We start from the raw sequence: 25,210 nt of genomic DNA on the forward strand, positions 1-25,210 counted from the left end.
CTTCCATCTATAGCAGTCCCTCCAAAATATACTGTAGAGATGGTTTGTGGGAGGTAAATTCTCCCAGCTTTTGCTTATCTAGAAATAGTTTAATCCCTCCTTCAAATTTATATGATAATCTTGCTGGATAAAGTAAACTTGGTTCTAGGCCCTTCTGCTTCATTGCAGTAAATACATCATGCCACTCCCTTCTGGCCTGGAAGGTTTCTGTGGCGAAGTCTGATGTTAGTCTAATGGGCTTTCCTTTGTTTGTGATCTTATTTCTCTCTCTGGCTGCTTTTAATAGTCTATCCTTATCTTTGATCTTTTTTTTTTTTTAGGGGGCATCTCTCATATTTATTGATCAAATGGTTGTTAACAACAATAAAATTCAGTATAGGGGGGTCAATGCTCAATGTACAATCACTAATCCACCCCAAGCCTAATTCTCATCAGTCTCCAATCTTCTGAAGCATAACGAACAAGTTCTTACATGGTGAACGAGTTCTTACATGGTGAACGAAATTCTTACATGGTGAACAGTACAAGGGCATTCATCACAGAAACTTTCACTTTTGATCACGCATTATGAACTATAAACAATCAGGTCAAATATGAATATTCATTTGATTTTTATACTTGATTTATATGTTGATCCCACATTTCTCCCTTTATTATTATTTTTTTTATTTTTAATAAAATGCTGAAGTGGTGGGTAGATGCAAGATAAAGGTAGAAAACATAGTTTAGTGTTGTAGGAGAGCAACTGTAGATGATCAGGTGTGTGCCTGTAGACTATGTGTTAATCCAAGCTAGACAAGGGCAATAAACCATCCACGGATGCAGAAGATTTCTCTCAAAGCAGGGGGAATGACATTCTGAGCCTCACCTCTGTTGATCCCCAATTTCTCACCTGATGGACCCCTGCGACTGTGCCTGTCTTAGGTTGTTCCTCCCTTCAGTAATCTTACCCATCTCTGGCTAACCAGTCATCTTCCGGGGCCATACAGGGAAATGTAAAGTTGGTAAGTGAGAGAGAAGCCATATTGTTTGAAAAGGTTAGCTTTTTACTTCTTTGCAGATTTATGCCCTGTGGCTTCTATGCCCAGCACTTGTCTCGAGGTATCTTTACCACCTGGAGGAATTATGATACTCGGTAAATTCGATATGAGGCATGAATTCTATTTAAGGGTTGTAATTAGGAAGGAAGAAGAAAAGCTATAGATGGAAGGAAACATGCGAGGATTGATTATTTCTTTGACATATCTTCTTGTAGAGTACCTTAAGTATGTATAGGTTTTAAACTACTAACTAATTTGCACACACATATTAACATAATAGGAATACGGTGACATAAACAAAGCAAATCTATAATTACCATCCATCTCCAGTGAAGCCAAGAAAACCATTTAGGCACCCTAGGCATTTGTGAAAATTTGTCTATGATATGATGGATATTGTCCAACTGTACTTGAACAGTCTGAGAGAAATCAGACAAATTAAAGCAGCCCATTTCTGGGATCTGTTCACCTCCCATATGTCCTTTTAACCGTAGATAGTCTATAGTCATAAGATTTTGGAGTGCTACACCTTGCACCCCTCCCAACTCCTGGTTGAGTTCCAACAGTACAGATCCGGTCAAATTCGTTGTCTCACTGTATGCACATGCCAGCCTAGATATCTCCCTCCTCATTCCAACGGCAAGTCCAGGAAACGGTGGGGTGGACGCAGCCACGACCACAGCATCGCCCAGATCCCTGTGGAGGCTTTTTGATGATCATTCCCCAGCATGAGTCCTCCAGAGAGTGCTGATGCCAGAAGCTCCTCCTCATATCGTATCTTAGTTCATTTTCTGGGTAGCCAAGCTAGGCCTTGATCTTCTGCATAGAAACAAACAGACCCTTTGCCCACACTTTGACATGCCCTCTATACCACTGTGCAGAACTCATTGGAGGTCAGCACACAGGGACTGCTTTTTTTTTTTTTATTAAGAGAAAGGAATATTATCAGAAAAGAGTACCTCCATAGCTGATCATCTGACACCCTTTAAGTGATTAACATTAAGGATATTTAAAGCATGCGTTGATCTTTGATTTACCAATAGTTTTATCCTATCAAGGAGTAATCCCCCTTTTCTTTCTTTCTTTCTTTCTTTTTTTTTTTTAATCTTTAATCTACACTTACATGAAGAGTACTATGTTTACTATGTTCTCCCCTATATCAGGTCCCCCCTAACAATCACATTATGGTTACTGTCCATCAGCTTAGCAAAATGTTGTAGAATCCCTACTTGTCCTCTCTGTGTTGTGCAGCCCACCCACCCCTTTCTCCCTCCCCCCCCATGCATGCTAATCTTAATACCCCCCTTCTTCTTCCCCCCCCCCTTATCCCTCCCTGCCCACCCATCCTCCCCAGTTCCTTTCCCTTTCTACCTGTTAGTCCATTTTTGGGTTCTGTAATTCCGCTGCTGTTTTGTTTCTTCAGTTTTTCCCTTGTTCTTATACTCCTCAGATGAGTGAAATCATTTGGTATTTCTCTTTCTCCGCTCGGCTTATTTCACTGAGCATAATACTCTCCAGCTCCATCCATGTTGCTGCAAATGGTTGGATTTTTCCAATTCTTATGGCTGAGTAGTATTCCATTGTGTATATGTACCACATCTTCTTTATCCATTCATCTACCGATGGACATTTAGGTTGCTTCCAATTCTTGGCTATTGTAAATAGTGCTGCGATAAACATAGGGGTGCATCTGTCTTTCTCAAACTTGATTGCTGCGTTCTTAGGGTAAATTCCTAGGAGTGGAATTCCTGGGTCAAATGGTAGGTCTGTTTTGAGCATTTTGATGAACCTCCAAACTGCTTTCCACAATGGTTGAACTAATTTGCATTCCCACCAGCAGTGTAGGAGGGTTCCCTTTTCTCCACAGCCTCGCCAACATTTGTTGTTGTTTGTCTTTTGGATGGCAGCTATCCTTACTGGTGTGAGGTGATACCTCATTGTAGTTTTAATTTGCATTTCTCTGATAATTAGCGATGTGGAGCATCTTTTCATGTGTCTCTTGGCCATCTGTATTTCTTTTTTAGAGAACTGTCTGTTTAGTTCCTCTGCCCATTTTTTAATTGGGTTATTTGTTTTTTGCTGGTTGAGGCGTGTGAGCTCTTTATATATTCTGGACGTCAAGCCTTTATCAGATCTGTCATTTTCAAATATATTCTCCCATACTGTAGGGTTCCTTTTTGTTCTATTGATGGTGTCTTTCGCTGTACAGAAGCTTTTCAGCTTAATGTAGTCCCACTTGCTCATTTTTGCTGTTGTTTTCCTTGCCCGGGGAGATATGTTCAAGAAGAGGTCACTCATGTTTATGTCTAAGAGGTTTTTGCCTATGTTTTTTTCCAAGAGTTTAATGGTTTCATGACTTACATTCAGGTCTTTGATCCATTTTGAGTTTACTTTTGTATATGGGGTTAGACAATGGTCCAGTTTCATTCTCCTACATGTAGCTGTCCAGTTTTGCCAACACCATCTGTTGAAGAGACTCTCATTTTGCCATTGTATGTCCTTGGCTCCTTTATCAAATATTAATTGACCATATTTGTTTGGGTTAATGTCTGGAGTCTCTAATCTGTTCCACTGGTCTGTGGCTCTGTTCTTGTGCCAGTACCAAATTGTCTTGATTACTGTGGCTTTGTAGTAGAGCTTGAAGTTGGGGAGTGAGATCCCCCCTACTTTATTCTTCTTTTTCAGGATTGCTTTGGCTATTCGGGGTCTTTGGTGTTTCCATAAGAATTTTTGAATTATTTGTTCCAATTCATTGAAGAATGTAGCTGGTAATTTGAGAGGGATTGCATCAAATCTGTATATTGCTTTGGGCAGGATGGCCATTTTGACGATATTAATTCTTCCTAGCCATGAGCATGGGATGAGTTTCCATTTATTAGTGTCCCCTTTAATTTCTCTTAAGAGTGACTTGTAGTTTTCAGAGTATAAGTCTTTCACTTCTTTGGTTAGGTTTATTCCTAGGTATTTTATTCTTTTTGATGCAATGGTGAATGGAATTGTTTTCCTGATTTCTCTTTCTATTGATTCACTGTTAGTGTATAGGAAAGCTACAGATTTCTGTGTGTTAATTTTGTATCCTGCAACTTTGCTGTATTCCGATATCAGTTCTAGTAGTTTTGGAGTGGAGTCTTTAGGGTGTTTTATGTACAGTATCATATCATCTACAAATAGTGACAGTTTAACTTCTTCTTTACCAATCTGGATTCCTTGTATTTCTTTGTTTTGTCTGATTGCCGTGGCTAGGACCTTCAGTACTATGTTAAATAACAGTGGGGAGAGTGGGCATCCCTGTCTGGTTCCTGATCTCAGAGGAAATGCTTTCAGCTTCTCGCTGTTCAGTATAATGCTAGCTGTGGGTTTATCATATATGGCCTTTATTATGTTGAGGTACTTGCCCTCTATTCCCATTTTGCTGAGAGTTTTTATCATGAATGGATGTTGAATTTTGTCAAATGCTTTTTCAGCATCTATGGAGATGATCATGTGGTTTTTGTCTTTCTTTTTGTTGATGTGGTGGATGATGTTGATGGATTTTCGAATGTTGTACCATCCTTGCATCCCTGGGATGAATTCCACTTGGTCATGGTGTATGATCCTTTTGATACACTGTTGAATTCTGTTTGCTAATATTTTATTGAGTATTTTTGCATTGACATTCATCAGGGATATTGGTCTGTAATTTTCTTTTTTGGTGGGGTCTTTGCCTGGTTTTGGTATTAGGGTGATGTTGGCTTCATAGAATGAGTTTGGGAGTATTCCCTCCTCTTCTATTTTTTGGAACACTTTAAGGAGAATGGGTATGATGTCTTCTCTGTGTGTCTGATAAAATTCCGATGTAAATCCGTCCGGCCCCGGGGTTTTGTTCTTGGGTAGTTTTTTGATTACCGTTTCAATTTCTTTGCTCGTAATTGGTTTGTTTAACTTTTGTGTTTCTTCCTTTGTCAGTGTTGGGAGGTTGTATTTTTCTAGGAAGTTGTCCATTTCTTCTAGGTTTTCCAGCTTGTTGGCATATAGGTTTTCATAGTAGTCTTTAATAATTCTTTGTATTTCTGTGGAGTCTGTCGTGATTTTTCCATTCTCATTTCTGATTATGTTGATTTGTGTTGATTCTCTTTTTCTCTTAAAAAGTTGGGCTAGAGGCTTATCTATTTTGTTTATTCTCTCAAAGAACCAGCTCTTGGTTTCATTGACTTTTGCTATTGTTTTATTCTTCTCAATTTTGTTTATTTCTTCTCTGATCTTTATTATGTCCCTCCTTCTGCTGACTTTAGGCCTCATTTGTTCTTCTTTTTCCAGTTTTGATAATTGTGATGTTAGACTATTCATTTGGGATTGTTCTTCCTTATTCAAGTATGCCTGGATTGCTATATACTTTCCTCTTAAGACTGCTTTCACTGCATCCCACAGAAGTTGGGGCTTAGTGTTGTTGTTGTCATTTGTTTGTATATATTCCTTGATCTCTATTTTGATTTGTTCATTGATCCATTGATTATTTAGTAGCATGTTGTTAAGCCTTCATGTTTTTGTGAGCCTTTTTGTTTTCTTTGTAGAATTTATTTCTACTTTTCTACCTTTGTGGCCTGAAAAATTGGTTGGTAGAATTTCAATATTTTGGAATTTACTGAGGCTCTTTTTGTGAGCTAGTATGTGGTCTATTCTGGAGAATGTTCCATGTGCACTTGAGAAGAATGTATATCCTGTTGCTTTTGGGTGTAGAGTTCTATAGATGTCTATTAGGTCCATCTGTTCTAGTGTGTTGTTCAGTGCCTGTGTGTCCTTACTTATTTTCTGCCCGGTGGATCTATCCTTTGGGGTGAGTGGTGTGTTGAAGTCTCCTACAATGAATGCATTGCAGTCTATTTCCCTCTTTACTTCTGTTAGTATTTGCTTCACATATGCTGGTGCTCCTGTATTGGATGCATATATATTTAGAATGGTTATATCCTCTTGTTGGACTGAGCCCTTTATCATTATGTAGTATCCTTCTTTATCTCTTGTTACTTTCTTTGTTTTGAAGTCTATTTTGTCTGATATTAGTACTGCAACCCCTGCTTTCTTCTCACTGTTGTTTGCCTGAAATATGTTTTTCCATCCCTTGGCTTTTAGTCTGTGCTTGTCTTTGGGTTTAAGGTGAGTTTCTTGTAAGCAGCATATAGATGGGTCTTGCTTTTTTATCCATTCTATTACTCTGTGTCTTTTGATTGGTGCATTAAGTCCATTTACATTTAGGGTGACTATTGAGAGATATGTACTTATTGCCATTGCAGGCTTTAGATTCGTGGTTACGAAAGGTTCAAGGTTAGCTTCTTTAGTATCTTACTGCCTAACTTAGCTTGCTTATTGAGCTGTTATATACACTGTCTGGAGATTCTTTTCTTCTCTCCCTTCTTATTCCTCCTCCTCCATTCTTCATATGTTGTGTGTTTTGTTCTGTGCTCTTTTTAGGGGTGCTCCCATCTAGAGCAGTCCCTGTAGGATGCCCTGTAGAGGTGGTTTGTGGGAAGCAAAATCCCTCAGCTTTTGCTTGTCTGGGAATTGTTTAATCCCACCATGATATTTAAATGATAGTCGTGCTGGATACAGTATCCTTGGTTCAAGGCCCTTCTGTTTCATTGAATTAAGTGTATCATGCCATTCTCTTCTGGCCTGTAGGGTTTCTGTTGAGAAGTCTGATGTTAGCCTGATGGGTTTTCCTTTCTAGGTGACCTTTTCTCTCTAGCTGCCTTTAAAACTCTTTCCTTGTCCTTGATCCTTGCCATTTTAATTACTATGTGTCTTGGTGTTGTCCTCCTTGGATCCTTTCTATTGGGGGTTCTGTGTAATTCCATGGTCTGTTCGATTATTTCCTCCCCCAGTTTGGGGAAGTTTTCAGCAATTATTTCTTCAAAGAGACTTTCTATTCCTTTTCCACTTTCTTCTTATTCTGGTACCCCTATAATATGAATATTATTCCTTTTGGTTTGGTCACATAGTTCTCTTAGTGTTGTTTCATTCCTGGATATCCATTTATCTCTCTCTATGTCAGCCTCTATATGTTCCTGCTCTCTGGCTTCTATTCCTTGAATGGCCTCTTGCATCTTATCCATTCTGTTTATAAATCCTTCCAGGGATTGTTTCACTTCTGTGATCTCCTTCCTGACATCTGTGATCTCCCTCCGGACTTCATCCCATTGCTCTTGCATTTTTCTCTGCATCTCATCCCATTGCTCTTGCATTTTTCTCTGCATCTCTGTCAGCATGTTCATGATTTTTATTTTGAATTCTTTTTCAGGAGGACTGGTTAGGTCTGTCTCCTTCTCAGGTGTTGTCTCTGTGATCTTTGTATGCCTGTAGTTTTGCCTTTTCATGGTGATAGAGATAGTTTGCAGATCGGGTACAAGTGACCGCTGGAAGAGCTTTCCTTCTTGTTGGTTTGTGGCCTTCCTCTCCTGGGAGAATAGCAACCTCTAGTGGCTTATGCTTGGCAGCTGTGCACAGACAGGGCTTCTGCTACCTGTCTGGTTGCTATGGAGTTTATCTCCGCTGTTGCTGTGGGCGTGGCCTGGCTGGGGCTGCTCCTCCAAAGTGGTGGGGCGCCGTTGGAGGGCGAGCGGCCGGGAGGCTATTTTTCTCCGTAAGGGGCCTTTGTGCTCCCTGTTGCCCAGGGGGTTAGAGTGCCCAGAGATCCCCAGATTCCCTGCCTCTAGTCTAAGTGTCCTGTCCTGCCCCTTTAAGACTTCCAAAAAGCACTCTCCAAACCAAAACAACAACAGCAACAATGAGAGAGGGAACAGAAAAAAAGAAAAAAGGAAAAAACACGCGATTTTTTTTTTTTTCCTCAGGCGCCGGCCCAAGCACCCGCTCACTGGTCCTTTTGCCCTGCCTCCCTAGCACCGGGGTCCCTGTCCCTTTAAGGCTTCCAAAAGGCACTCACCAAAAAGAGAAAAAAAAGGGGGGGAGAAATGCGCGATTTCCTCTGTCCTCAGGCACCTGTCTCAGGCACGTGCCCACCGGTCCCGCAGGGAAAAACGCGCGATATTCTTTGTCTCCAGGCGCCGGTCCCAGGCACCCTCTCACCAGTCCTGCTGCTCTGCCTCCCTAGCACCGGGGTCCCTGTCCCTTTAAGGCTTCCAAAAAGCACTCACCAAAAAGAGAAAAAAAAAAAAAAGGGGAAAAACGCGCGATTTCCTCCGTCCTCAGGCACCGGTCTCAGGCACCTGCCCACCGGTCCCGCAGGGAAAAACGCGTGATATTCTTTGTCCTCGGGTGCCGGTCACAGGCACCGCTCACCGGTCCCGCCGCCCTGCCTCCCTAGCAACGGGGTACCTGTCCCTTTAAGGCTTCCAAAAAGCACTCGCCAAAAAAAAAAAAAAAAGACCACTCCGGTTTCTTTCCATCCACCGGGAGCCGGGGGGAGGGGCGCTCGGGTCCCGCCGGGCCGGGGCTTGTATCTTACTCCCTTCGCAAGGTGCTGGGTTCTTGCATGTGTGAATGTGGTCTGGATGTTGTCCTGTGTCCTCTGGTCTCTATTTTAGGAAGAGTTTTGTTTGTTATATTTTCATAGCTCTATGTGTTTTTGGGAGGAGATTTCCACTGCTCTACTCACGCCGCCATCTTGGCTCCATCTTTGATCTTTTGCCAGTTTTATTACTATATGTCTTGGTGTTTTCTTCCTTGGGTCCCTTGTGTTAGGAGATCTGTGGATCTCCATGGCCTAAGAGACTATCTCTTTCCCCAGATTGGGGAGGTTTTCAGCAACTACCTCCTCATAGACACTTTCTATCCCTTTCTCTCTCTTCTTCTTCTGATATCCGTATAAAGTGAATATTGTTCCATTTGGATTGGTTACACAGTTCTCTCAATATTCTTTCATTCTTGGACATCCTTTTTTCTCTGTGCCTCAGCTTCTTTGTATTCCTCTTGTCTAGTTTCTATTTCATTTATCATCTCCTCCACCATATCCAACCTGCTTTTAATACCCTCCATCGTGCTCTTCAACAGTTGGATCTCTGACCAGAATTCATTCCTGAGTTCTTGGATATCTTTCCGTACCTCCATTAGCATGTTGATAATTTTTATTTTGAACTCCCTTTCAGGAAGAGTCATAAGGTCCTTGTCATTTAAATCTTTCTCCAGAGTTATATTAATTTTACTCTGGACCACGTTCATTTGGCTTTTCATATTTGTATATCGTGCCCTCTAGTGACTAGAAGCTCTACTCTGGAGCTACTCAGCCCCTGAAGCAATGTCAGGGGTTACAGGGGAGCGGTATTGGTGCCTGGAGGGAGGAAAGAGCTGTTTCCTGCTTCCTGGCTGCTGTGCCTGTCTTCACTGCCTGCACCAGTGGGCTGAGCACACAGGTATAAGCTTTTGTCCCAGAGCAGCCTGATATGGATCACTGCTTTCCGTAAGAGGCTGGATTCTCAGTCTCTCCAGGAATTCTGCCTGTATTAGCTTTCCAACCCCATAATCACGCAAGTATCATCAAAGCACCATGAAATGTAGGTTTGTGCTCCCAGAGCAGATCTCCGGAGCTAGGTATTCAACAGTCCCAGGCCTTCCACTCCCTCCCTGCTCCGTTTCTCTTCCTCCTGCCAGTGTGCTGGGGTGGGGAAAGGGCTTGGGTCTCTCCGGGCCACTGCTTTGTTATGTTACCCTGTTCCGTGAGGTCTGCTCTTTTTTCCAGGTGTATGCAGTCTATTGCCCTCCTCTTTCCTGTTGCTCTGTCAGGATTATTTGCACCAAGTATATTTTCTAATTGTATATGGTTTTAGGAAGAAGTCTCTGTCTCTCTTCTCATGGCACCATCATTAATCCTGTTGTGTATTCTGCTCTTGTTGGATGAAGTGGTCAACAATTGTCATTTATACCCAGTTGGCTGATGGTGTTGTTCAGTTCAACTATGTCATTGATTTTTTTGGCTGCCGAATTTATCCATTTCAGATACAGTGGTGTTGAAGTCTCCAACTTTAGTAGTGGATTCATCTATTTCTCTTTGCAGTTCTATCAGTTTTCCCCTGATGTATTTTGATGCTATCTTTTTTGGCACACACATATTAAGTACTAATAAGTGTTCTTTGAGGATTGACCCCTTTTGTACAGACAACATACAGACAGGTATTGCTTTTTTTAATTCACTCTGACAATCTCTGTCTCTTAGTTGGTATATTTAGATCATTGACATTTAAAGTTATTATTGATTAAATAGATTAATACCTACCATGTCTGTTTCTGTTTTCTGTTAATTATCCTTGTTCTCTGTTCCTATTTTTGTGTTCCACTCATCTGCCTTTTGTGATTTTAATCTAACATTTTATGATTCCATTTTCTCTCCTTTCTTAGCATACCATTTATACTTCTTTTTTCACTTTTGGTTTTACTGAGTGCCCTAGAGTTTGCAATATACATGTATAACTAATCCAAGTCCATTTTCAAATAACTCTATACTGCTTACCAGATATTGTGAATACCTTGTAATAACAATAATCTTAATACCTCCTTTCTGTCCCTTGTACCATTGTGTCATTCATTTCACTTATACATAAGCATACATGAGCATATGAATATACTTAAGCATACATACTCAAATACGTTGTTGCTACTATTTTATACAAACTGTTGTCTATTAGATAAGTTTAGAATAAGAAAAATAAAAGGTTTTATTTTACTTTCACCTGTTCCTTTTCTGATGCTCTTCCTGTCTTTATGTAGATCCATGTTTCTGACCTATACATTTTTCTTCTCTGAGGAACTTCTTTTAATATTTCTTGCAAGGCAGGTCTGCTGGCAAAAGAGTCTCTCCATTTTTGTTTGACTGAGAAAGTCTTTATTTCTCCTTTACTTTTTTTTTTGGTATCATTAATCTACAATTACATGAAGGACATTATGTTTACTAGGCTCCCCCCTTCACCAAGTCCCCCCCACAAACTCCTTCACAGTCACTGTCAATCAGTGTAGTAACATGCTGCAAAATCACTACTTGTCTTCTCTGTGTTGCACAGCCCTCCCCGTGCCCCCCCAACATTACACATGTTAACCATAATGTCCCCTTTCTTTCCCCCCCTCCCTTCCCACCCATCCTCCCCAGTACCTTTCACTTTGGTAACTGTTAGTCCATTCTTGGGTTCTGTGATTCTGCTGCTGTTTTGTTCCTTCAGTTTTCTTTTGTTCTTATACTCCACATATGAGTGAAATCATTTGGTACTCGTCTTTCTCCACCTGGCTTATTTCACTGAGCATAATACTCTCTAGCTCCATCCATGTTGTTGCAAATGGTAGGATCTGTTTTTTTCTTATAGCTGAGTAATATTCCACTGTGTATATATACCACATCTTCTTTATCCATTCATCTACTAATGGACATTTAGGTTGCTTCCATATCTTGGCTATTGTAAATAGTACAGTGATAAACATAGGGGTGCATCTGTCCTTTTCAAACTGGAGTGCTGCATTCTTAGGGTAAATTCCTAGAAGTGGAATTCCTGGGTCAAATAGTATTTCTATTTTGAGCATTTTGAGGAACAACCATTGTGCTTTCCACAATGGTTGAACTAATTTACATTCCCACCAGCAGTGTAGGAGGGTTCCCCTTTCTCCACAACCTTGCCAACACTTGTTGTTGTTTGTCTTTTGGATGGTGGCGATCCTTACTGGTGTGAGGTGATAACTCATTGTGGTTTTTTAATTTGCATTTCCCTGTTGATTAGTGATGTGGAGCATCTTTTCATCTGTCTGTTGGCCATGTGAATTTCTTCTTTAGAGAACTGTCTATTCAGCTCCTCTGCCCATTTTTTAATTGGATTATTTGCTTTTTGTTTGTTGAGGTGTGTGAGATCTTTATATATTTTGGATGTCAACCCTTTATTGGACCTGTCATTTATGAATATATTCTCCCATACTGTAGGATACCTATTGTTCTATTCATGGTGTCCTTTGCTGTACAGAAGCTTTTCAGCTTGATGTAGTCCCACTTGTTCATTTTTGCTTTTGTTTCCCTTGCCCGGGGATATATGTTCAAGAAGAGGTCACTCATGTTTATGTCTAAGAGGTTTTTGCCTATTTTTTTCTAAGAGTTTTATGGTTTCATGACTTACATTCGGGTCTTTGATCCATTTCAAATTTACTTTTGTATATGGGGTTAGACAATAATCCAGTTTCATTCTCTTATGTGTAGCTGTCCAGTTTTGCCAGCACCATCTGTTGAAGAGACTCTCATTTCCCCATTGTATGTCCATGGCTCCTTTATCAAGTATTAGTTGACCATAAATGTTTGGGTTAATGTTTGGAGTCTCTATTCTGTTCCATTGGTCTGTGGCTCTGTTCTTGTGCCAGTACCAAATTGTCTTGATTACTGTGGCTTTGTAGTAGAGCTTGAAGTTGGGGAGTGAGATCCCCTCCACTTTATTCTTCCTTCTCAGGATTGCTTTAGCTATTCTGGGTCTTTGGTGTTTCCATATGAATTTTTGAACTATTTGTTCCAGTTCATTGAAGAATGCTGTTGGTAATTTGATAGGGATTGCCTTGATTCAGTATATTGTTTTGTGGAGTATGGCCATTTTGACAATATTAATTCTTCCCAGCCAGAGCATGGGATGAGTTTCCATTTGTTAGTGTCCTCTTTAATTTCTCTTAAGAGTATCTTATCATATTTCAGGGAATAGGTCTTTCACTTCCTTGGTTAGGTTTATTCCTAGGTATTTTATTTTTTGATGCTATTGTGAATGGAATTGTTTTCCTGATTTCTCTATTAGTTCATTGTTCATGTATAGGAAAGCCACAGATTTCTATGTGTTAATTTTGTATCCTGCAAGTTTGCTGAATTCCGATATTAGTTCTAGCAGTTTTGGAGTGGTGTCTTTAGGGTTTTTTATGTACAATATCATGTCATCTGCAAATAGTGACAGTTTAACTTCTTCTTTACCAATCTGGATTCCTTGTATTTCTTTGTTCTGTCTAATTGCCATGGGTAGGACCTCCAGTACTATGTTGAATAACAGTGGGGAGAGTGGACATCCCTGTCTTGTTCCCAATCTCAGAAGAAAAGCTTTCAGCTTCTTGCTGTCCAGTATGATGTCGGCTATGGGTTTATCGTATATGGCCTTTATTATGTTGAGGTACTTGCCCTCTATACCCATTTTATTGAGAATTTTTATCATGAATGGATGCTGAATTTTGTTGAATGCTTTTTCAACATCTGTGGAGATGATCATGTGGTTTTTGTCTTTCTTTTTGTTGATGTGGTGGATGATGTTGATGGATTTTCGAATGTTGTACCATCCTTGCATCCCTGTGATGAATCCCACTTGGTCATGGTGTATGATCCTTTTGATGTATTTTTGAATTCGGTTTGCTAATATTTTATTGAGTATTTTTGCATCTACGTTCATCAGGGATATTGGTGTGTAGTTTTCTTTTTTGGTCGGGTTGGGTCTTTGCCTGGTTTTGGTATTAGGGTGATGTTGGCTTCATAGAATGATTTTGGGAGTATTCCCTCCTCTTTTGTTTTTTGGAAAACTTTAAGGACAATGGGTATTATGTCTTCTCTGTATGTCCGATAAAATTCTGAGGTAAATCCATCTGGGCCGGGTGTTTTGTTCTTGGGTAGATTTTTGATTACCGCTTCAATTTCATTGCTGGTAATTGGTCTGTTTAGATTTTCTGTTTCTTTCTGGGTCAGTCTTGGAAGGTTGTATTTTTCTAGGAAGTTGTTCGTTTCTTCTAGGTTTTCTAGCTTGTTAGCATATAGGTTTTCATAGTATTCTCTAATAATTCTTTGTATTTCTGTGGAGTCGGTCATGATTTTTCCTTTCTTGTTTCTGATTCTGTTGATGTGTGTTGATTCTCTTTTTTTCTTAATAAGTCTGGCTAGAGGCTTATCTATTTTGTTTATTCTCTCGAAGAGCCAGCTCTTGTTTTCATTGATTTTTTCTGTTGTTTTATTCTTCTCAATTTTATTTATTTCTTCTCTGATCTTTATTATGTCCCTCCTTCTGCTGACTTTGGGCTTCATTTGTTCTTCTTTTTCCAATTTCAATAATTGTGACATTAGACTATTTATTTGGGATTGTTCTTCCTTCTTTAAATATGCCTGGATTGCTATGCACTTTCCTCTTAAGACTGCTTTTGCTGTGTCCCACAGTAGTTGGGGCTTTGTGTTGTTGTTGTCATTTGTTTCTATATATTGCTGGATCTCCATTTTAATTTGGTCATTGATCCATTGATTATTTTGGAGTATGTTGTTAAGCCTCCATGTGTTTGTGAGCCTTTTTGCTTTCTTTGTACAATTTATTTCTAGTTTTATATTTTTGTGGTCTGAAAAGTTGGTTGGTAGGACTTCAGTCTTTTTGAATTTACTGAGGTTCTTTTTGTGGCCTAGTATGTGGTCTATTCTGGAGAATGTTCCATTGCACTTGAGAAGAATGTGTATCTTGTTGCTTTTGGGTGTAGAGTTCTGTAGATGTCTATTAGGTCCATCTGTTCTAGTGTGTTGTTCAGTGCTTCTGTGTCCTTACTTATTTTCTGTCTGGTGGATCTGTCCTTTGGAGTGAGTGGTGTGTTGAGGTCTCCCTAAATCAATGCATTGCATTCTATTTCCTCCTTTAATTCTGTTAGCATTTGTTTCACATATGTTGGTGCTCCTGTATTGGGTGCATATGTATTTATAATGGTTATATCCTCTTGTTGGACTGAGCCCTTTATCATTATGTAATGTCCTTCTTTATATTTTGTTACTTTCTTTGTTTTGAAGTCTATTTTGTCTGATACTAGTATTGCAACACCTGCTTTTTTTTCTCTCTTGTTTGCATGAAATATCTTTTTCCATCCCTTGACTTTTAATCTGTGCATGTCTTTGGGTTTGAGGTGAGTCTCTTGTAAGCAGCATATAGATGGGTCTTGCTTTTTTATCCATTATATTACTCTGTGTCTTTTGATTGGTGCATTCAGTCCATTTACATTTAGGGTGATTATTGAAAGATATGTACTTATTGCCATTGCAGGCTTTATGTTCGTGGTTACCAAAGGTTCAGGTTAGCTTCTTTACTATCTTACTGTCTAACTTAACTCACTTATCAAGCAATTATAAACACTGTCTGATAATTCATTTCTCTCCCTTCTTATTCCTCCTCCTCCCTTCTTCATATGTTGGGTGTTTTGTTCTGTGCTCTTTTTAAGAGTGTTCCCATCTAGAGCATTCCCTCTAAGATATCCTGTAGAGGTGGTTTGTGGGAGGTAAATTCCCTCAACTTTTGCTTGTCTGGGAATTGTTTAATCCCTCCTACATATTTAAATGATAATCGTGCTGAGTACAGTATTCTTGGTTCAAGGCCCTTCCTTTTCATTGCATTAAATATATCATCCTATTCTCTTCTGGCCTGTAAGGTTTCTGTTGAGAAGTCTGATGATCCCCTGATGGCTTTTCCTTTGTAGGTGACGTTTTTTTTTTTTCTCTCTGGCTGTCTTTAATTCTCTGTCCTTGTCTTTGATCTTTGCTATTTTAATTATTATGTATCTTGGTGTTGCCCTCCTTGGGTCCCTTGTCATGGGAGTTCTGTGTGCTTCTGTGGTCTGAGAGGCCATTTCCTCCTCTAGTTTGGGGAAGTTTTCAGCAATTATTTCTTCAAAGACACTTTCTATCCCTTTTTCTCTCTCTTCTTCTTCTGGTACTTACTCCTATGATGCGAATATTGTTCCATTTCGATTGGTCATACAGTTCTCTTAATATTCTTTCATTCCTGGAGATCCTTTTATCTCTCTATGCATCAGCTTCTCTGCATTCCTGTTCTCTGATTTCTAGTCCATTAATGGTCTCTTGCATCTTATCCATTCTGCTTTTAAGTCCTTCCAGAGATTGTTTTATTTCTGTATTCTCCCTCCTTGCATATTTCTCTGCATGTCCATCAGCATGCTTATGACTTTTGTTTTGAATTCTTTTTCAGGAAGATTGGTTATATCTGTCTCCCCAGATTCCTTCTCAGGGGAAGATGTGGAATATGTCTCAGTTAGTCTGGCCTGGATCAAATTTTTTTGCCTTTTCATGTTGATAGATGCAGTGGTATGCTATTGACTCATCTGTCAGCTAGGAGAGCCAAGACCCTTTCCGTTTGGTCCTGACCTTTCTTTACTGGGACAACGGCGACCCCTAGCAGCTTGTGTTGGGCAGTTGCACGTAGACTGGGTGTCTGTACCTTGTCCAGCCGCTATGGAGGAAGCTCCCTTGCTGTGGGCATGCCCAGCCTCAGGCTGCTGCTCTGCTATGGCAGGGCCCTGGAGGGGGAATGGAGGGGGGGGGCTGTTTACCACCATGAGGGGTCTCAGAGCTGCTGCCCAGGGGGTTAGTGCACCCACAGTTCCCCAGGATTCCCAGCTGCTGGGCTAAGTGTCCCAGGACACTTCCGTCCAGCTGTGGAGTTCCTGTCCCTTTAAGACTTTCAAAAAGCACTCGCTTTTCTTTGTCCCCGGGGCACCAGCTGCGGGGACCCACTCACAGGACTTACTGCCCTGTTCCCCTAGATTCCAGCACCCCATGCATGCACTGTGTCTGCACTCTGGTCCGGATGGCTAGGGCTGGGTGTTTAGCAGTCCTGGGCTCCCTCTCCCTCCCCGCTCTGACTCCTCTCCTCCCACCGGGAGCTGGGGTGAGGGGTGCTTGGGTCCCGCTGGACCACGGCTTGTATCTTACCCCCTTTGCCAGGCGCTGGGTTCTTGTGGGTGTGGATGTAGTCTGGCTGTTGTCCTGTGTCTTCTGGTCTTTCTTTTAGGGATAGTTGTATTTGTTGTGTTTTCAAAAATATATATGTTTTTAGGAGGAGATTCCCACTGTCCTACTCACACTGCCATCTTGGCTCTGCCTCTTCTCCTTTACTTTTGAAGGATAATTTCACAGGGTATAGAATTCTAGGTTGGTGGTTCTTTTTCTCTCAACACTAATTATTTCACTTTATTTTCTTTTTGCTTGCATGATTTGTGAGGATGTCATATGTAATTTTTATCTTTGCTCTATCGTTAAGGTGTTTTTTTCCTTTGATTTCTTTCAAGATTTTTTTTAATGTTTGATTTTTCTGCAGTTTGAATATGATATACCTAGGCATATATATATGTGTGTGTATATATATATATACACATATATATATATATACATACATAATATATAACTTATTTATTTGTGTACATTTTTTATCCTGTTTGGTGTTCTCTGAGCTTTGTAGATGTGTGGTTTGGTATATTTGGGGAATTTTCAGTCATTATTATTTCACATACTCTTTTCCTTTTCCTCTTGGTTTTTTCATTTGGTGTTCAAATTACACATATCTTACACCTTTTGTAGGTGTCCCACAGTTCTTGGATATTCTTTTCTGCTTTTTTCTCTGTCTTTTTTTCTTCTCTTTTCTTTTCAGTTTTGGATGTTTCTATTGCAATATCCTCACATTCAGAGATTTCCTTTTCCTCAACAGTGTCCAGTCTACTAATGAACACATCACACTCATTCTTCATTTCTGTCACAGTGTTTTTGATCTCTAGCATTTCTTTTTGATTCTTAGAGTTTCCAGTTCTCTGCTTACATTGCCCATCTGTTCTTGCATGCTGTTTACTTTATCCATTAGAGTCCGTATCATATTAATCATAGTTGTTTTAAATTCTCTGCCAACATCTCTGCCATATCTGAGTCTGGTTTTGATGTTTGCTCTGTCTCTCCAAACTGTTTTTTTAACCTTTTATATGCCTTGAAATTTTTTCTTAATAGCTGAACATGATGTACAGGGTAAAAAGAACTACAGTAAATAGACTTTGTTAATGTGGTAGTGAAGTGTGGTGAAGGGAGGAAAGCATTCTACAGTCCTGTGATTAGGCTGAAGTCTTTAATGAGCCTATGTCTCTAGTCTGTGAACTTCACTGGGGTCCTCAGATATTTTTCTCCCCTCCTTAGGATGGAGGAGAAAGGATGGATAGAGCTGCATTGGAATTGGGTATTTCCCTTCTTCCACATGGAAAACTAAAGTGGGCTAGTGTTGCATATTTCCCTTCCCCCAATTTAGTTAGGTTCTGAAAAAAATCCAGTAGTTGAGGTTCTGGTAAAATATTTTCTACAGAAGGTAGGCCTTGTTAAGAACATAATGCTCTGACATATTTCAAAATAGTTATTCTCCTTCTCCCCTTGGTGGACTCAGGAGGGGATTTTTCTCCAATATTCATTTTAAGAATCTGGTCCAGCTCCTGAAAGTAAACTCACAAAAGTGTAGAAGGGTTTCCTATAACTGGGTCTCCCTGGACTTTCAACTCTCAGACTTGTCACACTGAAGTTCTAGCAATTCATCAATTATAGTTTAGGCTTACCTACTGTAGGTTTTCCTGGCACAGTTTCCTGAGAGGTTTCTTCTCATGGGCTCCTGATCCAGTGAGTTGTGATTCTCTGTAGTCACCTCTTTGTCTCTCCAATGTTGTGTGCAGTGGTTTGTCCTGTGACCTCACTTCTTTGAGGGCTCTAAGAAGAGTAGTTGATTTTTCAGTTTTTTCAGCTTTTTTTTTTGTTGTTAGAATGGAGTGACAACTTCGAAGCTCCTTACATGCTAGACCAGAAACTGGAAGTTTTGAGTGTCTTTTCATATTGATTTATAAAAGTTTCTTTACATATTATGAAAAATAAATCGTTGTTACGTATGTTGCAATTTTTTTCTACTTTTTTACTTTTTCTCTTAATTTTGCTTATGATTACTTATCATACAAATATATTCATGGCTTCAGGGTGACTATCTTACTTAGGAATGTATTCTCCACTCTCATGATTATGTAACTAATTTATACTTTTTCTTAAACTTTTATGTTCTTTCATTTAAACCTTTAATAATTTGTAATTTATTTCTGGGATGTGGTGTGATATAGGAATCTAATTTAAAAATTTTTCTCCAAATCTTGTTAACTCTTCACCATTGCTAACATTTTTTTCCTTAGCTTGAAATGCTCTTCTTGTCTCTATCTAATTAGGTGAATCAACTCATCTTTCAAGGTCCTGCTCCATATCAACTTTCCTGGCCAACTCAAAGTATTTTTTGGCTGACTGACATTTTTAACTACCATTTATATTTACTCTACAAACATTTTTTGAATACCTACTGTGTGTAAGGCATCTGCCAGTTACTACTGCCCTCAAGTGTCCTTCAGTCCATTGGGAAGCAGAAAGAAGAACAAGCTAACACAAGTAAAAAGTGCTATGGATATTCAGCAGATAGAGAAATGATTTGCAGGTTTATTTAGAGGATGGGTGTTAGAGACAGGAAGATCTTTCTGGAAGAGAGATTTTGATCTAGGCCTTGAGAGATGGGTAGAATTTAATATACAAAAATGGGGAAATGAGTATTTCTGGCATGGGGAATATCAATATTGTCTTTTTGCTAAAAATATAAATTCTTTGAAGACAAAGGAATTTATTATTCCCTTACCTCTCTCTTCAAGCCCCCTTTCTCACTCACAATTGGCAGAACACCTTTGCTACATGTTACATTGATAACAGAATTCATCGGAAGTTCTCTCAACTTTCTCTCAAAACAAGGAGGTGATACAAAGGCTGATTTTCTCTACCTGGATCCTAGATTTCCTTCTTTCCCAACGTCCCTGGGACCTCCCTCCAACAGTTATCCCCAGCTCCAGAACTTCTTATTGTCTTTTGGACCTCAAAGTTGAGTTAATACTACTCCTCATTTCCTTAATTCATGATCATCAAACTGTGTTATCTTTGTTTCTTTATTTCCTTTATCTCACTCCTATTCCTATCCCCTATTCCATAGGCATCCACTCTACTGTAACTGAAATATGCTCTTGGATGTATATGTATCCTTATGTGTTGTTTGCATGTTTCTTGTTTTTAATTTTTATAGATTGTTTTATGAAATAAACCTTATATCAGTCAGCAATACCAAACAATCTTAAAATCTCAGTGGCTTATGACAACATTTATTTCTTGTTCACATTACATGTTAGTGATTGTTGGTTGGAGGTTCAAGTTCTCTCTTTATATCCTCTCACTTTAGAATCCAGACTGAAGGAGTAAACCCTTTTGGTTGACATGCTTTTTCTCTTGCAAAATAAAACAGAAAAAGAGTTGACAGAATTTGTGATGCTTCCTAAAACTTCAGCTTGGATTTGGCATGTGTTATATCTGCTCTTACAAGTTATATCTAAGCCTAACAAAGGGATAAGGCAGTATACCTATTGGGAGCACTGGCACTGCAACTTTCATCCAACGGTTGGGATGTATTCCCTTTTATTATAGGATAATAAAAAAGTGAATTGCTTAGGGCAATAATGCAACTGACTTTAGACCTCTAATTTTTTTTAACACTATTATGTTTTAAAAAATGTCTATTTTTGTTGCTATATAGACATGTATTACTCATTGCTTCTAAGCATTGCATTGTATTCTATAATGAATATTTACTATATTTTACTTATCCAGTCTCCAACTGATGAACATCTAGGTACCTTGAACCCATGCGATCACAATGAATGTCTCCCAGAATATCTTCATACATGACCATAAATTTACAAGTGCAAATTTATCTAGGATTGCTGGGTTTTAGGACGCACACATGCTTAATTTCACTATAGCTTACACTCTTCCAGCAGTGAGTGAGAGTTCCCATTTTCTCTTGTTCTTGATAACAGTTGGTATTTTTCAACTTTTTAAATATTAGTTATTCCATAATGTTGTTTTTCATTGCTATTTTAGTGTAAATGAATCTGATTATCAGTGAGTTTGACTTTCTTTACACAGTTGGAATTTTTTTTCTGTGAATTGCCTATTTGTCCATTTTTCTATTAGACTTCCAGGCTTCTTCTTGTTCATTCACATAAGTTCCTTGTATATTTTAATATCTCTATTACAGTTTTATATGTTGCATTTATCTTCTCTGTGTGCAATTATCTGCTAATTTTATCTATTGTGTTCTTTACTGAACAGAATATTTTATTTGGATGTAATCAGACCTTGACTACATTGTTTTTTGTTTTTTCTTTTTACCTCATGGTTTTGTACTTCTTGAATTTTATTTGAGAAGTCTTCCTTATCCAAGGATCACAAAAAGTATTCCCATATATTTTCTTATTCCCTTATATTTTATTCAGTTAGCTTTATAGTTTTATATTTTATACTGCAATTTTCATTCCATCTAGAATGGATTTTATACATGATTCTTTACTTTTTTCCATAACATGAGCCATCTCTGAATTTTCAACAACTCCCTGTTAACCAAATTCTCCTAATCCATAAATTCTACTTTTTTCAGCTTTCTTTCAAAGCTAGCTCCTTGTCTTTCCTTAACCTCTACACTTACTAAAAATATAGTCTACACTTTCCATTAAGTAGACCTCCAAACTTTTCACATCTTAATTTTCTTAACTCCTATTTATTTCTCAATCTGCTGTCATCTGGTTTTAGTACTCAAAAATATATTTGGAATTGTTTTCAGTATCATCACAAAATACCTCTTAATTGCTGATTTAATGGCCTGTTTTCATCCTGTATTTGCCATTATTGACCTTTCTGTAGTTTATGACACTGCTGAACCTATAGTCCTAGGTTTTACATTTATGTGTACAATATAGCCTGAGTTAATTTTTGTATATGGTGTGAAGTATGGAAAAAAGTTTAGTTTTTGTATGTGGATATCCAGATGAAAATTATCTGAGATGAAAAAACACAGGATGTGTTAACATCAGATTAGACACAACAAAAGAAATAACTGTTAAACTTGAAAAAATAGCAAAAAACCTACCCATAATGAAACATAGAACATTAAAAATAAAGATTTTTAACAAGGAACAGAACATCAGTGAGCTTTGGGACAAACTGAAGTGACCTAATATAAATTTAAGTGGATTCCCTGAAGGAAATCTTTGAGTAATGGCCAAATCTTTCCAAATTTGATGAGAATGATAAACCCACAGATACAAAAATGTCAGTTAACCCTAAACACAAGAAAACACGAAGGAAACCACACCAAGGAACATCATAGTCAAATTGCTTAAAACCAGTAATAAAGAGAAAAGCCTTTGAAACAACCAGAGGAAAAAGACCATATTATATACAAACAAACAAGGACAAGAATAACAGTGGACTTCTCATTGGTAACAGTGCAATCCTGAGGACAGTAGAGCAATAGCTTGAGAGCACTAAGGAAAAATCTGTCAACACAGAATTCTGTAACTAATGAAAATACCTTTCAAAAACAAAGGCAAAATAAAGGCTTTTCTCAAACATGCACAAGATGAAAGAATTCATCACCAGCAGACTTGCATTATAAGAAATATTAAAAGAAGTACTTCAGCCAGAAGGAAATGGTACTAGAAACCTGGATGTACACAAAAGAATGAAGAGCCCTAGAAATGGTGATTGTATGGATCCATACTTGTAAAACCTAGTTTCTCCTCCACTTTCCACTTTACTTTTAGTGCCAGGCACAATGGGATATGCTTATAGCAATACAACCTTTGGTATTGTTCCTTTGTGTCATTATGCAAGGTGAGGAAGCATGATGATTGATAGGGGTATTCCTGGGAGCTGTTCTCTTTGTAGCAAAAACTCAAGTATGCATGGAAGGGACTGCAAACCACATAAATATATTTCATTCATAAATTGTTCCCCATTCAACTTACCTTTAACTGCAAATTCCAAAAATGCTTGTGGTCATCACTCTGAGGTCACCCAACCTGGAGGAAAGTATGATTATGATATAGAAGTCAGAATGAAAAGAGACAGTGGTCTTACTGACTGTATTTAAGGTGTCTTACTTTTGCAAATTTTATAAAAATGTATATAACCATATGAACACATTGCTTAGGCTAGGAAGGGGCTGTTCCAGTGATGGTCCTTTAAGCTTAAAGTTTGGAAAGAGTTCAAACTCTCTTGGGCAGACCATACCCTTTCTTGTTCCCATTTTCTTCTCCAGATCCACACTCGCACCGCAGACTTCTCACCATGCCTGTGGCACCTCTGTGTATTGCCTATGTTTTCCTCATTGTTTGGAATGCCCTTCATTGCCTTCTTCACCTGGGAGCACATACCCCTCCTTCAGAACCAGGGCAAGTGTTGCTTCCTCTGAGAACATTCCTGACTCCACTGGGGATTAATTGTGCGGCTACATCTTGTTCTTATTCTTACTATAATCCACATAACACTGCGCTGCACATTTGTCTCTCCCATTGGCATCTAAAGCCCTTAAAGGGCTGTAACTTATTTATTCCTCTATTCCAGTGCCTAATAGTGATGGCCACAAGCATTTTTGGAATTTGCAGTTAAAGGTAAGTAGGAGCTATTCTGTGGATGTTTGAATGAATGAAACTTCTGTTTTCCTCCCACAAGGTGCTGGCTCTTGCTTTTTTTAACTTACATACTTGGCTCATTAAAGGCTCTTTTTTTTTTTTTTTTTTTACAGCATTGACACTGTAGAGCAAAGTATCTTTGAAGCATAATTAAATGAATGAATGAATAAGTAAATGTTGGTTGAGTCATCCTGACCCCTGTTTAACAAGTTACTGAGCACCTGCTGTGTGTCAGTCACTGTTCTAGGAGCTACGTAATACTATAACTTGCTGAGTGCTTACTTAGGCCCTAACTAGTCTGAAGTCCTAGATTCGCCCATTGAAGGCTCACAACAATCCTATGAGGTGGTTTTCGTTATTCTCCCCTTTTTCTGGCCTAGGCTTCCACCGGGTCTTAGGCAGGGACTGCGGCTGTGCTCGGAACTCCGCCATCAGGCAGGCGGCGCGAGCATGGGAAGGCGACTGGCGTCTCTGAAGAGGGTCCCTTCCTGACCCTCAAATCCTATCCGTTTCCAGGGAGGTGTGCTGCCAGACCTGGGTTGAGAGAGAATGCCAGCGGCGGGAACGCCAGGGGGCGCGAGCAATTCAGCTTTCCCACGCAGGGCAGCGCGCGGCAGGCGAAGGCCGGTCCTGCGCCGCAGCCCTGCAGCCTCGCGCTAAGCGCAGCTCTGCGGCCACCGGGTACCCGCTGAGCCCTCCCCGGCAACGCGGCAGATAATCCTCCGGTGCTCACTATGTGCCAGACACTTGCCGGCTTCATCTCACTTCATTTTCAGCAAACCATAGAGGGAGTTCTCAGATCTTCATCAGACTGATGCTGAAATGGAGGCCAGCAGTTAATAGACTTGCCCAAGGCAACCCAATGATAAACTCCGGTTCTGAATTACTTTTCTTGCTCGTCCTACTTTTACATATCCTACATACATAGAGGGTACACATATTCCTATCAAGGCAAACCGGTATCCTTTTCCCTTCTGTTTATTTAAATCCGGCACCTCAAGACTCTTATTTCCTGCTCTGCATAACTTCTTGGTCACTTGGGGGCCCAATCACCCATTTGGGGCACCTGCTGCAACCTTCTCAGCACAGCGCTGAGATGTCACATCTGTAAACTTGTTCCCTCATCAGAGTGTACAGTCCAGCCCTTACAGGCAGTGCTGAATAAACACATGCTGAATAAATGGCGGGCAGGAGCAGCAAGCGTGTGCGTGCGCACATGTGCGCGTGCGTTTCCTCCACACAGCTCGGAGCCTGCACAGAACCAGAGGCAACAAGCACCGTGAAAACATGTGACTAAGGATTTACTAGTTCACTATTTCCACTCTGTTCTCCCTCCTTTTTTGTCTGTATCCAGCTGGAACCGCACACTCCCAGAAGGTAAGGACAGGGATGTGAGTGGGTGGGGCAATGGGGGAGAGGAGGACACAGGATAGGGAGCGGAGCTTTCCCTTGTAAGAGTAAGGGCCCACATAGAGAATGAGTGTGAGAGGGAGAGAGCAAGATCTGAGCTAGAGCAGAGGAAAAACGAGCCTTGAATAGGAGCCTTGTGTGTGGCCCTGTAGTGCTGACTCACCAAGACTCAGGAAAGGCAAACAGCTAGGGATGAACAAGTGGCCTGTATGCCCTGGTCACCACCCCCAAACCTCCCTGTCTGCTCTGAGGCCCACCCAGTCCTGGAAGGCTCTGATTTGGGTTGGGAGGGTTGGGGGAGAGGTGGAGTGGGAGGGTGGGCGGTCCCTACAGAGAAGGGAGATGGGAAGTCCTTTGAGAATGCATAAGGCCCTTCTGCAGAGACCTGTTTGCCTTCAGGTGGGGAAGGAAGACCAGGCAGATGTCTCTCTCCCTTAGCATTCAGCTGTCCCTTCCACATGTAGGTGTGA

General features: G+C 39.9%; 1 protein-coding gene across 4 annotated transcripts in view; it reads left to right on the forward strand.

Moving 5' to 3' along the window:
* The window catches only part of ST7L (suppression of tumorigenicity 7 like), a 184,674-nt gene that overhangs the window by 144,444 nt on the left and 15,020 nt on the right, over window positions 1-25,210 (forward strand). Inside the window, exon 16 of one of the 4 annotated variants that reach the window (XM_037005386.2) lies at window positions 18,999-22,079. The exons of 2 other annotated variants lie outside the window; for them this stretch is intronic. In XM_037005386.2, coding sequence (XP_036861281.2) covers window positions 18,999-19,136 — 138 coding nt within the window. In that variant the 3' untranslated portion in view covers window positions 19,137-22,079. Of the gene's footprint in view, window positions 1-18,998; window positions 22,080-23,262; window positions 23,440-25,210 lie in introns of those variants that run through there. One more of the 4 variants, XM_073234414.1, reaches the window with a different exon arrangement.

This window comes from Manis javanica, chromosome 4 (genome assembly GCF_040802235.1).
Source record: "Manis javanica isolate MJ-LG chromosome 4, MJ_LKY, whole genome shotgun sequence".
Classification (NCBI taxonomy): domain Eukaryota; kingdom Metazoa; phylum Chordata; class Mammalia; order Pholidota; family Manidae; genus Manis; species Manis javanica.